The sequence below is a fragment of the Stegodyphus dumicola genome, chromosome 8, assembly GCF_044657685.1.
Source record: "Stegodyphus dumicola isolate Sdum_Otavi_A_Nest chromosome 8, ASM4465768v1".
In the NCBI taxonomy this organism is placed as follows: Eukaryota; Metazoa; Arthropoda; class Arachnida; order Araneae; family Eresidae; genus Stegodyphus; species Stegodyphus dumicola.
The window spans coordinates 60,892,928-60,908,374 of NC_140775.1; the positions used below are offsets into that span (position 1 = coordinate 60,892,928).

Here is a 15,447-nt window from a genome sequence, read left to right on the forward strand (position 1 = left end):
AAGGTTATTTCAACATTTCTGGAATCGTTGGAGCAGTGAGTATTTATCTAGATTGCAGCAGAGACCCAAGTGGTGCAAGGTACAACAAGACCTGAAGATTGGTGATATGGTTCTTATTAAGAACGAAAATCTACCTCCGCTACGTTAGAAATTAGGTAGAATTATTAAAGTGTATCCTGGTGTGGATGAGAAAGTTCGAGTGATGAGTTTACGCACGTCTAATGGTGAAAGAAAACGACCTATAGCAAAGCTATGCGCTTTGCCATTAATTCCTGATTTAGAGACTTTAATTTTTATTTTTCAGGTTTATGCAGTTCAACAGTTTAAATTTATTGTTTGAACCCCCTTGGGACTTCAAGGCTGGGGGTATGTTCGATGTTATGCAAATTGTATTTCTTTCTTTGTACCGAGGAGCGGCGCAGACGCAAATTTGTTAGGTTTTTAAAGCTCGCGTTTAGAGCTTTGAGGTTGCTGTGAATTACTGGAGTTTCAACTAAGCAGAGGTTTTTCTGAGTTTGTGTTGGTAAGCCGCTACTCAGTTCGGAGTTGGCAGTGTGGTCTTCGCCGTTCCTCAACTAACTTACTTTGAAAGTCAATAAAGAAGTTTCGGTCAACGTTATGATTCTGAGGGTTTTTGTGTTCTATACTGAAGTAATATCAAGTCAATTTACAGTCCACTATTTTTAACAACGGATCGTACAGCTATCAACCTTTTATTTATCTGTGAAGTACTTAGTTTTAGTCTATGAATATAAAGAATTGCTTTTTCCCAAATTTTAACATTTATCAGCATCTTATTTACTTTTTCTGTCTTAATTCCTAAAGCATATTAAAATTAATCTAAATTTAGATAAATGTATATATATATATATATAATGTATATATATATATATGTAAGATAAAATTATATGAATCAAAATTGAAGTTTAAACTAACGGTAAAACATTAATTCTTCCTCTCTATTCTAAAATCGTAATAACTTCTCTGCATTGCGGTATTCAAATTAATCATGCGATCTTACGTAACCGTTAATACCAGATGCCTCTTGATGACCAATCACCGAATTGCAAACAAAAACTTTTCTCTTCGCGTGCTTCCATCTTGCATAACTACGCACTTCAGCTTTTGCTCTCTACTGTGCTAAAATGTAATTTCGCTGGCTTGCTTTCTATCTCAACAATATCAAAAATGTAAATCTTCTGTGGAAAGGCACGACTAGAGTGCCAAGTGATTGTGGCCACAAATATCAATTGGAAATAAAAATGGAATTAAAACTGCTTCTACTGCCAAGTTCTTTAGATATTACTAAGTTAGCATTACTAGCCTACTACGCAATCAAAATCCTCTTCAATATGGGTCTAATCACGCATCTACAGTGTTCTGTCTTTTCCATGTGCTTTTATTATGACATATATATATAATAGGAAGAAATATTGTAGTGAGCTTACTAAAATGTTACCAGGAGCTGTGGCTCCATGAAATAGTTCAACGCAGTATTTTTTTTAAATATTAACATAGAAGTAATTTTTTAAAAAAATATTAAGATGGAAAAGTGAAAAAACAGCCTACACGCGAAATAAAAGTGTTAAAATCAATGTTGGAAAACATGTGAATGCACAAAAAAACTAATCTGATCGTTGTGATATGTGAAAAGTTAATACATATAAAAACAGATCGATGGAACAAGTTAAAACAAAATTAAAATATAAGAATTAAAACATAAATTGCAAAAAATATAAAAATTATAATTAAAACATAAATTGCAAAAATTATAAAAATTACAAAGCGGAAAATGGTAAATAAGCCCAATTGGATTTCCAACCAGGCTTTTCAAGGGAAAAATAGTTGAATGTCGAACTATTCACATATCACAACGATCAGATTAGTTTATATATATATATATATATATATTTAAATAAACGTATGTGTAATGTTTTTAGAAATAAAGTGGGGCACGATCGTCTAACAATGGGGCAAAAAAAAAAAAAAAAAAAAGCTGCGGGCACTGCTCCAAATGGACGGAGTTTATGTGTTTTTTCATAATCAAAACAAATTATTCCAAAACGCTTCAGTAGCATTTTCTGTTTTCTGGCTCACTTTATCGTATTATTACTTTTCATTATAATATTACTCGCACTGTTCAATATATTCTACCTTAAATCGAATATTTAAACTAATTATCATATCGAAGAGTTTGGTTAAAAAAACAGCTGCTATTATCCAAATTCTATGGAAGTAAAGCTTTTCATACCTTTCTATTCCATTTATCACTTCTTTTAATATCGTCGTTGTTAAATAAGCTCGATTCTACTATTTTATATATCCATATATTAATTCTAATTTATCAAATGATTATCGGGATTTCATTTCTTGTCTTAAGAAGCTGTCTTACACCATCTTCTATAATATGTATAGGCTTTATTATTAAAACTATAAATAATTTAAAATCAATTTAAAGGTATACGTTCATTAAAGCTTTTGTAAAAATATAGCAATGAAAGCTAATTTAAAATTTAAGACGTTAAAGGGTCTCATAATCTATCGTTAACAAGGAAGACTGAAAATTTATCAATAAACTAGCATTAAGTCAGTGGTAAGGAAAATAATATTTAAGATGTAATGTTGTGACTCTAGCTTCATGGAATATTAATATGCTCTAAGTCATGACAATTTCAGCAATTAATAAAAATGTCAGACAAATTTATCAACTAAAAGTTCTTACTTTAAGGGTTATAAGTACTAAACGATATGTACATTTTAATTAAATAGCTTTTATGAAATTTATATAAAATCAAATCATAAAAATTGATGCTTCTGTAGGATATTCGTATTCTTCCATTTTTAATATCGTTTTTACATTAATTGAAATTCATTTGTGATACTCCACTATTCGAAATCACTTTAATATGTTTGAAACAAAAATAAAACTTTCGCATCCTGGAGCATTACGCTACGCAGAATTGTATAGGAGTGATTTCAGTGAAAGTTAATAGTAATTATTACCTAAGGTGTTTTCAAGTGTACTTTCTTAACATCTTCATAAGTGTGCAATATTCATGACTCGGATGTCTAATTATGTGAAAAAGCATTCACGAAATATTTTCTTTGTACAAAGCAATTATCGTAGTAATATGGCTCCTTAACGTATAATTTGCACAAAAAAAAGGGGGGGCACTGATATATCTCTCGTTCAAGTGAGCCATCTGACGAAATTTAACTAATTAACATATTAGATTTATATAAAGCATTATTCTAGGTATTTTGACACAAAGTCGGACTTTTTCTGAAGAGAAATAGCGATTGTTTTTCATATTTCGATTACACGATTCAAATTATGCCGAAGTGCCAAGTTTCGTAAATGTCGCACGAGTTTTTGCTCTTCAATCTTAATTGAATTTGGTATATATTTATTAATATCTCTTTTTTTTATAAAACTTTTAATAGATTCCTTCTTTCACAATTCGAAATTTAGGTTCAATCCAAATTTCAATCAACAATCTTATTTATTCCTAAACTTTGTATCTTTTACTAAATTTTATAAATTTTTTAAAACTATTTTGAATTATAACGTTTACAATTTTTAAAATCACCTCAAACTAGATGTATTTTTAGGCATTGCTGCAAGCAAATAAGAGTCTTTTATGCAGAATTTTCAAAGATATAAGTGAATTTATATATTGACGCGTTTTGAAATTTAGCATATTTTTAATAAGCGACAGTAACGCCAAATGTACCCACTTAGTTAAAACTATTTGAAAGAATGAACGATGCACCTTTTTTCCGCTAGTGCATAGTAAAAAAGGGAAAAGAAAATAGCTTACCATAAATTAAGAATTTCTCCAATTGGAATTATTCTTTGCTCAAATTGAAATAAATGCGTGAAGATAAATGTTTAAATTTCTCGGTAAGTTACTCCCTAAATTTTACAAAATTAAATATTTAGACATTATTTTATTCGCAGAATCGAAATACGGAAAAAAATGGCTATGTTATTTTGGGAAAAGTCTGATTTTGTGTTAAAATACCCATGTTAGAAGGATAAGCTTGAATCGAAATATATTGTAATGAAATCCACAGGATAATATTAGAGAATGCGGATTACTTATCAAAATTTGATTACTCATATCTAGAATTTTCGAAGGGAACAATCATCTTAATGTAATTATTGCTGTATTTCAGAAAACTTGAATATATCGATGGATTAATTTTTTTAACTAATTGTTTATTTTTAACAATATCTCAAAAGTATAAATAGCTTAAAAAAATTCATACTTACGTTTACTGAATTCCTCATACCGGCCGGATTGCAGCAACATGTCCAAATATTCTGGTCCCACATCTATAAATTATAAAAGGGTAGTAAGTGTTTGAATATTCAAAGTATGAAACATAAAAGTCCCTAAAAGAGGTCAAGTCATGCATCTTTTATTTGCTAATTGTACTTACTAATCACATACGACACAAGTACACGCAATGGTAAATACGGCAAATTCTTAAATATTAAAACTTCAAATAATAACACTTACGAGCTTGTAAATGGAAGCAAACCTAAATAATAGATTGATCGCTTTGGAACTCTATCTACAAAATGTACGCATAAGTTCATTAAAATCTGTAATTTTATCATTATTTTTAATGTATTTTACAAAAATTAGTGTAATTCAGAATTTGTGCGAATACTTCTTAAAATCCCAGAGCTGTATCTATCGAAATTTTAAAAACCAATTTCTATACTTTTGACAGTTTATAAAGCAAATAAGTAACAGTTTAAACGAAAGATACAATTGTTTCCCCCATAAAATCCATTATTTATTTTGTTCTAAAAAAGTGCCTTTCAAATTACTTACAGAAATATAAAATACTCACCAGTTATATTTGGTAGTGGTGATGATATCACACTGGCCAAGATGGCAAAAAACCAAAATATTAGTCCTGATGCACATGCCATGTTTCTAAGAACCTAATCTGAAATGTGCAATATCATGTACACAAGTGTTAATTCTGAAATATAGTAATTGAAAATAGACTAAAATATTACTGCTGATAAAGATCCCATGCTGAGTTTCTATTTGACATTTGCAAATGCCTTATGAAAATATTGTTACTACTAAAAGTAAAACGTGTTACAGATTGAAATGTAGGAAATATTAAAAGCAATGAATATCCCATGTTGAGAGATTGTAACATAATTGATAGCCGCGCATACAGTTGCCAACTCTGTCGAATTACAACAAAGAACACTGCAAAATATACTATTTATATAGCTCCCTTTTTATCATTATTGAAAATTTATGGAATATAACTTTAGAATGAATACTTATGTGAACGAATAATTTCTTAAAACTTTATAATTAATCGAAAACTATTTCATTGCGGTAATTTAGGTAATAATATACTGACTCATTAAACGCTAAATTTGCATTGTCAGAATAATAACTAGAATTCAGTTAAAAATATTAATTCAAAAATGTAGAAATTTTTTTAAACATTTCAAACTATTTGAACTAAGCTTTTAATTGTTTTTTTTTTAGTTGTGGCGTTTGTTTGGAATTTTGACAAACTTGTGGAAATATGCATAACTGTATTTTTTCGGAAGATTTTTAATATTTTACTTGCAAATTAAAATATATAAATAAGTTCAACCGAACCGTTTTATTCGCCAGTCACTTCTTAGTCGTTATGACACGCGTGCTACAATTAATACTCGTTCATTTAAACAATTTCTTACCAATACCAAACAGTATTTCTTGCAAATATGTAGGTCACTTTGAAAGTTTTGAGATACGCTTAGACAATAAGTGGCAGAAAAAAATTAACGGTTAGATTTTAAAATATGAACTATTTTAGCATAACAGGCGCTTTTTTATTGACCATTTGCAAGTAGTTAACGTAAAATAAGTTTAAGGCAGATGAAATATTATCACGCTATGAATGCATTCAATATCTAGAGTTAGCATTTGGAAATGAAGGTCCATCTCGTGCTACTGTATTCAGATGGTTTACATAATTTCAGAGGTCACAACTCTCTTCAGAAGGAAGAACACACAGGAAGACCAGCAGTTGTCAGAAGTAATCTCTGATAATGCGTCTGCTATAGGAAAAATATTAATCGATGCAAATCGTTGCACTTACCAGATGATACAGGTAGAACTTAATATTGAACCCGTCACCGATAGCAAAATTATTCCGGAAGAACTGCATATGAAAACGCTAGTTTCCCATAATTTTAACTAAACCCAAAAACGAGGAGCGTATCAGAACCTGTAAAGAAACCCTTAAATTACTTAAAGATGTCGGCCGTGACATTATTTTTAAAACAGCAACTGGTGATGATATAATATACCATACCAATTTTTGACGTTCCAACACATCAAGAAAGTAAAGAATGGGTGTCTGAAAATGAACCCACGCCTACAATGGTGAAATGATAACGCGTTATGGAATGCCGTTTAACCGTAATAACCGTTTTCTCTAGAAGTAAAGGGCTGGTCAAAGTCATCAAACTGGAAAGCCAGAAGACAGTCTAACATCATTCCAGGATACAGCTAAATGGTACACCACTAAGTTTCTTTCAGAAATTCTTCAATAAAAGAATATTAGAGAATTCAGTCTCCACCATGACATGCTTCTTCCCATTCAACAAGATTGAAAGTGAGTTTCTTGAACCAAAACACATCAAAGTGATATAACGTCCACCCTATTCACCCTAACTAGCTATGTGTGAGGTTTGGCTATTTTTTAATCTAAAAAGAGTTTACGTGGACGTCGTTTTCATTCCGAAGATGAGATCGACGAGGCTATAAATGCATTTATTTCATCGCCAAAGATAAATGGTTTGAGGCATTTAACCTTTGGAAATTTTGCTTACAGAAATGCATTGATGCTAGTAGGGATTCGTTTGAACACTCCAAAAATTCAGCAAGTATAACTTTAAAAACCTATGTGTATCTAAATTTCAGAGTAGACCTCGTATCAGTGGTTAAAATGCCTTTTCATTGTCCAAGCTTTTCTTTCTTACTCTGATTACTTCACATTTCAGATTCCACCTCACCCAGTATTACGGAAATTGAAATTTTTTTCATGTTCTATCTCTCTTTGAAGTTGTGACCCAAGTGTGTTGTGTTACAACCTGTTTATCAGAACTAATTATTATCTGCATTTATATGAAATGCTACTATGCTGCAATTTAATATTCGGGATCGTACAGTGAATAGCAAAAGAATAAAATGTATTTTTAGTTTTAATTATAAAGAAATAAATATTATGGTTTATATTCTATACATGATTTCTAATCTTCTTCATTTATAGATTTTTATGCATTTTCTAAATATAAAGGTTAATTATAACTGTCATATGTTACTTTATTTAGTAAACAAATCTAATAGCTTCTTATTTGCGAAATCGAGAAACTATTTCTTGGTAACTGATGAATATGTTAATCTTATATAATAAACAGCAATATGCGAGGTTCGCGAATTATTTCCTGAGTACTCATGAATAAAAAACGAAATTAATAAACAATTAATATTTTCTTAACAAGATTTACGGGTTATCTTACAGAACCAAACAAAACTTAACCATAACTTATATGCCCCTTCCAATGCAAAACTGCATTTTAAACAAAATTGTAACCAACAGTTCATCTGGACTTGATGAGCGCACATGGAATATTACATCTGGCTATCAAATGAAAATTATGTAAAATTAAGTTGTGGATCTTCAGATTTGAAAAGATTTTAAATTATAATAAATAATTAAAGTATACCTTAATGCAAGACTTTTTTCCTTATTTTTCACCTTACTTTGACCTTTTATCTTGCATACAAATTTCGAAGTTTACAAACTATTATTTAACACTCAAATATTTTGTTCAAACTTAAAACCTGAAAGCTAGGGGACGGGAGAGAGAGAGTCACAGTTGCTATGCTGTTGCAACTATGCAGTTAAATCACACAGTTATCAGTTATAGTTACCGTTACTTATTTAAATTTATTCTTTAAACTTCGAATCACTATCAGAGTTACACTACCTTATATAGAAATTATTTGTTAATATGAAAACAACAAGCACAGGAGTCAACAAAACAATTAAAACTACTGCTTAGGAACACGTGATAAACTTTGAAATACCATTCTCTTATAACATCACCATAATGCTCTAAAATAGTATTCTAGGCCTCTAACCGATAGAGCTTCTTAAAGTCTATAGAGTTACGGAGAATACTCAGAAATTATTTTCCGTCAAATTAAAAGTTCAAAAATACTTTATATTTTATATAATAATTGCGTAAATTTTACATAAGAAGACGAAGTATTATCAATATACGGAGGAAACTTCCTAATAATAATTCATGTAATTAAAAACGATCAGTAGCTGTTTTCGCATTATTCAGTTCCATATTTTCTGATTAAATATTCGCATTTACCTTAAAATAAATTGCTGTCTGGTATTATCTTCAGTCCAGTGATCCTATATTTTACCATAAAACATAGAAAATGTGAATTAAGAAACTATTTTGTTATAATGCAGCATTTTAAATTTTCAGCTTTACATAAAATATTTTTCTTAGAAGACATTCTATCAAACCTTATTCACTTTATGCTAAACGACTGAAAAACTCTTATCCATCTTTTTCCTACCCGCTATAGATTTGGAGCAAAGGTTATCTGGATTTCTCTTAAGTAAACAGCAAGCAAGTGTTATTTGCTAAAGCATGTGTGTCTGGTTTACCTAAGAGAAAGGATGCCTTGATGGAGAAAGTTTTAAGGGAAACTATCTAGCATTCTGAAATCATTCCAACTAATGAAATTAAGGCATTTTTATTCAGCTTGCTCGCGATATTCCTCTAATTTTCAGTTTTTATTCTATGTAATTACGTATAACATAGATGTTATATATTGACGAAATTTGCAACCTTATTCATTTTAACAATTTAACATCATATGAAGATTTTTAAATTTATAAGCTATAAAATAAGGTAAATACTTACAACAGCAAAAGAGGGAAGAGTACTAGTGATGTGCACTAGCTGAAGGGAACTTTTATATAGTATGGTTAAGTATAGTTTATCTCCTACTAAATAAAAATTAACTTGACTGATGTTATGCGAGAAAATTACTTTCAGCTGTTTTTGACATCTTCTTTTAATATATTTGTCACTTCATCAGGTGAAAAGGTGCGCATTTGTATTACGATGTTTTGTTTACTGTGTATTCTAACTTCCTTGTTTATTCATACAAAAAAGGTAAACACCTTTTGAATATTTCTTTATTTGTGCTTCAATTAATCTCCTGTACATTTCTTTCGAGGAAGCAAAAAAAAGCGCAATAATATAAAAATATGTGTTAATAAAAATGCAAACAACTTCTTTCATGGCACATACTTAATAAAGGAAAACCGTGTTGCTATATGTAAGTGTGATTTTGCTAGCATATACATGTACGTTGCTATCTAGCTAACACTAGGAATTAAAACTAAAGCTTAGAGGTTATTTGAGGCTTTTTCACTCTTGAAAAATACTATTAACTACTTGGATTGAAATGAAAACCATGATCTCAGATTAGTAAATAATTTGCTAAAAATATTTTCTAATTTAAAGAAAGTCGTCAACGAAAGGTACTTCTTTCCTCTTGTTTGAAGATGTTGTTTAAAATTTCGTAAAAAATGAAACTTAGTGACATGTTAACGCAAATATATTTCTGTTAATTTTGAAAGAAGCAAAACAACCTGTTTCTTGTACTTTAGCAACCAAAAGGAAACTTTATTTTAGGGTTTACTTAAATTACAACACAAATTCGGTTACTCCAGTTTCTTTTGGAAGGAAACTATAATGGCTGCTCAGACGTCAGAGAAAATTTTTAAAATGTACGAAAAATCAAGCAAGTAAATACGAAGGAGGTTTCCACGAAATAAATTGTTGGGATAGGAATAACTTTTCGACAGCGCGTAATTAAATTATGTAAATATTTAGCTTTTATTATTGCTGAAGGAGCAGTTACTTTTTAATAAGTTACACAATAAAATTCATGCCATGTGAAAAATCTATTTCAGTTACGATTTAGATTATAATCGTTGTTATCGATACGACGCAAAGCCCTTTATCTGGTGAAGTTTGGAATTCAGTATTTTTCTCTTGTTTAGAAACAATCCCGTATTCAGGTTCATTTTTGTAACAAACCGCACACCGTAATACATATTATCACGAATTTTGTATATATTTAAATGATTTTAGTGAAATTGTATGTGAAAGTTTAGTATCTTTTAAATAATGTAACACAAAATGCTTGAAAAAAAGAAACTCTGCCGAAAATTTAAGGTTACAAGGGCAAGTCTCTAACATTGAGGTAAAAGGCTGTCTCCCTAAACTGGCGAGATATCTCCAAGTTGGGATAACTTTCGTGACTAATTTTGTCGCCAAATTTGGAGAGAAATATGCAAAGGTCGTCACGACATTTTGGTCCCGTCCTACTTCTAGAACTGTGAAATGTTTCTTTTGGGAAAATAATTTCTATCAATCTGTCATCGGTTCTGTGTACATTCAGTCCTTCACAAACCCGTACGCACGCAACAATATCTATTTACATTCTCATTTAATCTTTAATCATTTGATTACAACATTAACATTTCTACAGAAAAGAAAATTGAATGAGTTTTAATAATATTCGCCGTTTCTGTTTTCTACTAAAATCCGCAAGGAGGGCGACTTCCAGCTGCTGCGACATTCTACAGTGGGGGCCAAACTTTACTACGATAAGAGCCGCATGGTAGATCCTGTGAAACCTCGAGAACCGCAGCTGGATTTTCCATAACAAATCCGCATTTATATTGGTTAAAAATAAAGAAACATTTCAAGTAAATTAATGAGAGTTTCGTATTTTTGTGCAAGTAATATAGTTCCGTGAAAATGCGGAACTTAATTTATTCTGTTCCATGATCAGAAACGTATATCCCAACAAATTATAAATTTGAAACTACCAAACGATGCATTTGAATGTTATTCTTTCAGGGAAAAAACAAGCATTTTCTTTTAGTTTCTTTTATTCCTCTTCGTTCGTAACTGCTGTTTAGTTTTATTAGAACTGAACTAAAGTGGGAAGAATATGTATGTTTCTTTAAAAATACATATGTAAAAGATTTTTCATCTGAGTGAAGAGTCACTCATTTTAAAAAGCAAATTTAATGTTTTTTCTTAAATTTAGACTCCTATATAGTGTTTTAGAGAAAATTAAATAAATGATACGAGACAGTGCCCATATGAGAGAAACTGTTATTCGAGAAATAAAAACGATTTCAGAATAAGCTATTAACGTTTTTAGGCTTTTGCATGGAAAACTGATAACTATAATTTTTAATATAATTAACATAACGTCCAACATACCATCAAATTTGACTTGAATTATTCCGTTAGATGCAAACTCGACTATAAGTTATATTTTTTTCGTAAGGCGGATACCTTCAAAATCTGATATCTCTCGAATCTTCAGAAAGATTTTCAATTCTAAATATCGAAATTTAGAACTATTTTCATTATTCAGACCTTTTGAACCCCAACCTAAAAAGTTGTTAAACTTTTTAAATCAAAACTTGGGAAAATTATTTGTTGTACTAATACCTTGTACATAAAAATTTATTAAAAAAGATAATTGCAATATCAATGGCATTGGAATCTTCATTTCATTTATGTCAGCATTGAGCTTACATTATTTCAGTATAATTTCTAGCGAAGTGTTCCAGAATTCGTAAGTAATGAGCACTCAAGACTTCACTGAAAATTTTTAAAACTACCTCTCAAATTGCCTCGATAATTATGAACATAGATAGCCTATTACTAATAAATTTAGAAATTTATGCCATGATATATAAATGTTGCTTTGGTCACATATTCCTTCTGTATAGCAGTCGAACTCTTCAGCAATCGCTGTTGAATCTCAAGCTGGTTTTCAAACACAGCCAAATCAAAATTAATGATGCAGGAAGAAAAGATACTTATAATTACTGCAAAGAAATTATTTCACAAATATAGATGCAAAGTGAACGTTTAACTCTCCAGATTTCTATGGACATGCACATATGTTGGATCTGAAGTTTTTTGTAGCATGGCAAACGTATACACTCTCGTTTAGTTTCCCAATTCTAGCCAGACAGGTGTACGTATCCACCTGTTCTGACTGTAAACTACTGGAACATATAAAGACAGTCAGATGACTTATCAGCTCGACTTAAAATTAAGTAAAATAATTTAGATTCAGTATTTTAAAATAAATCTTCTTTGTAAATTGTATGACTAAAGTTTACATAGTCTGTGTATGAAAAATAAATCCACTCAGCTTTTAGGATCATCAAAAAAAGTTTAAATAAAATTAAAATAGTATATTACATGACAAAGGTAGCCCACAAGCTTTTTTAAGGCCCACAGACTTTCACTAACAGTTACGGGTAGCAAATCAGAGGTGAAATAAGTAGCATAGCTACTAAGATAAGTAATAACGAGAAGTTAGCTATAGCTGCCAAAAGATCTCTCGTAATAACTCTGCGCTTAATACATGAACTAATGTGGATGTCGCTGGAAACCCATGAAAGCAGAAAGGAAAATGAAGACAAAATAATAAGATAACAGATTAATAAACATAAAACTCTCCACAGGCAATAATATAGCTTGATCAATTGAGCCAAACATTTCGCCTGACCGCTACTTTATTTGGTATACGTCGTGTTGAGAAGTGGGCATAAAGAATTCTCTTTCAAGTATCTTCAAGAAATACATTTTAAGGTTGTGCCAATAAACAAAGTCACGTTTTGTTAAAGCATAAAATACGTTTATCTCCAAAGAATTACTTGTATATTCCCTATGTAACTGGCGGGTTTTCCGTAAATCAAATATCATATTATATCTGTTCACTTTCACAAGTAAATGAAACGGGTCTTTTTCATAGAATGAGATTCTACCCACAAAATCATCTATGCTAAATTTCACCCATTTGACTTTTCGGTAGTGCCCGTGCTTTTTTAAATTTATGAGACCTTGAACTGCAGAAGCTTGTGCAACCTACGCCATAAAGTTGCTTACTTGTCTGTCGGCATGACGCATGGACTTTGTGACGCTTCAAGCCTAAATGGCACAAATGTTTTCCGCCAGTTCAGTATTGATTTCTGCTTAGCTGTTAACCTGTACAAATGTCAGAACGATTGTGTTTTTTCTCGAACAAGCTAGCCCTAGCTTTAAACCGTTTCATTTGGTTTGCGACATTGTGCCAGTGAGATGCATTTTCAGAAAATTTGATTTGGAAATCTCTCTAAACAGCGATTACTAATGTCTCTAAAAGCGAGTTTTTACGTGTTCAAACCTTCAATGAATACTTTTCGTTGAAGCTGTTATTTTGAATTTAAAGTAAATTTATTATAGGAATCATATATGTGGTTTCTTTTTGTATTGTCCGTCTTAAATTATGTTATATTTGTCAAATTGTGTCGAGAAAGTGAGCTTTAAGGCTCAAGTTTTAACCTATATTAGTGTTTACCTATGCTAAAGTTTGTTTGTATCCTAATAATAAGTACAGACGTAAACAAGGAGAAGAATAACTAGCATAATTAAGTATCTAACAGTTCGCAAATGCTACTTAATGTTTGAAGAATGTGGAGATCTAACGCCAGATTTAATGACAGCGCTATTAAATATTCCATTCAGTTTTAATAAATACGCTCTACATTCCTTATAGGAAGTTCTATATTAATATATTAAAGACGAGATAGATTGCGTATATTTGTGATATTTGAAGCTAAAGGTCTAAGGCATTAAGTAAACGTCAACTTGAGTTCTTTAGAAAACGACAGTTTAAAATGATAATTCTTTGAAATGTAATCTGCATGCGTACGGGGCAAATGAAAGGTCGGAGTTCAAAACGAAACGTTTATGGGACTAAAATCTAACGGAACTTCACAATACACAATGTGAAATTTTTATGATCAGGGAATGGGTAGTAGCTCAACATTTTTTGGGCTACTAAGCTTTCGTGAGGGGTATGCCAGACATACAAGATTATCGAAGATTAAGAAAATCAAAAGTATCAACAGATTAAAGAATTGTAGTGCAAGCACCAGAACCGGGACAACCGGTTCAGCTGCACTGGACTGCAAAATAAAGAGGCGAAAAATTTTAGATGCATCGGACGGCAGAGAATACAACACCGGCTCTATCCTAATGTGATATCCGTGGAGAACTAAAGAGAAAACGTTTGTCAAGTAACTATCATCAGTATCTTGACAGAAGCTGTGTATTAGAAAAAAGAAATTTGTGTCCAGTTGGCCCCTCATTGCTTGATTCAACATTATCGAAACGAAGGATTGATAATAAAGGAGAAAGCTATCTATCGCGAATAATGGAAATTGACAAAATGTGAATTGAATATTTTGACCAGAACTGAAATCGCTGTCAATTGAGTGAAGTCCATTCTCTCCGTGACTCCCAAAATTTCACCATACTTCAAACACTGGTTGCCTAAATGATGAACATTGCCTAGGATTGTCAAAGCATTATTTCGAAAGATGCGAAACGAGAAAAACTGAATTTCCGCGCTAAAAGATGTAACTTCAGCATTTTAGTGTGAGTGATTGCAAAACAAAAGTGAAGAATATTGAATAAAACTTACCTAACATGCTTGAAGACTCGGAATTAAAGCTCACTGCTTATCCCGATGACCATTATACGCTCTAAAAGTAACATGACTGTAATAGTAATTGGCAGAAAATTCTATTTGTTATTCTGGCAGGAAACTTGAGGTTGAAAGCTTGAAATCAATTAAATTGTTACATACATAATATAATTTCAGAAAGCAAATTAGTAATTAATAAAGAAGTCTGTCATTTCATTATTTCTATTTCAAAATGCAATTATACGTTGAAAATTAAGCTACTGTTTACTGAGAACAAGTCGTATTTAAAGGGCCCAAGAGCCGCAAGGTCGCAAGCCGCAGTTAAGGTGGGAGAGCCGCGGTTTGGCAATGCCTGCTCAGTACTGATTTTACTGCATCAGCAATCAATAAAATTTTCGTAATATACTCCTATTTAAAACTAGATATTCTTCTTTTACAGTTAAACTGTTGGTCATAACGTTATCTTATCTCAAACCTTAACGTTATCTCAAAATTTATTTAATTTAAATCTTCCTATTGCTACATTTCTCCTTTAGTTCATTCACAGAACTTATTGAGAAATTATGCAGATTTAAGCTGCAGTTTTAGTATAATATTAGAGGAATAGCTCGTAACTGTGAGAATATTTTGGCATTGATACCGGCTGCTTACTATAGAATTTGTCTCTTGTCGACAAACCCCTGACTCGCTTCAGACTGTAAAGCTCAATATAGAGTTAGTTGTTAAATCACTATGAGCATGTAATAATGAAACACGGGACCTCTAGCAGAAGTAATTGGACTTTGTTATGCTACATAAT

At 31.1% G+C, this 15,447-nt stretch overlaps 1 protein-coding gene across 2 annotated transcripts in view; it reads right to left on the minus strand.

Annotated features, from left to right (window-relative positions):
• LOC118182289 (zinc metalloproteinase nas-8-like) overlaps positions 1 to 14,937 on the minus strand; it is a 40,277-nt gene extending 25,340 nt beyond the window's left edge. The window contains exons 1-2 of one of the 2 annotated variants that reach the window (XM_035351616.2): positions 4,867 to 4,996; positions 4,277 to 4,339 (exon numbers count right to left, since the gene is read on the minus strand). In XM_035351616.2, the coding sequence (XP_035207507.1) occupies positions 4,277 to 4,339; positions 4,867 to 4,948 (145 nt within the window). In that variant the 5' untranslated portion in view covers positions 4,949 to 4,996. Of the gene's footprint in view, positions 1 to 4,276; positions 4,340 to 4,866; positions 4,997 to 14,645 lie in introns of those variants that run through there. The other variant, XM_035351617.2, reaches the window with a different exon arrangement.
• Positions 14,938 to 15,447: the final 510 nt, after the last annotated feature.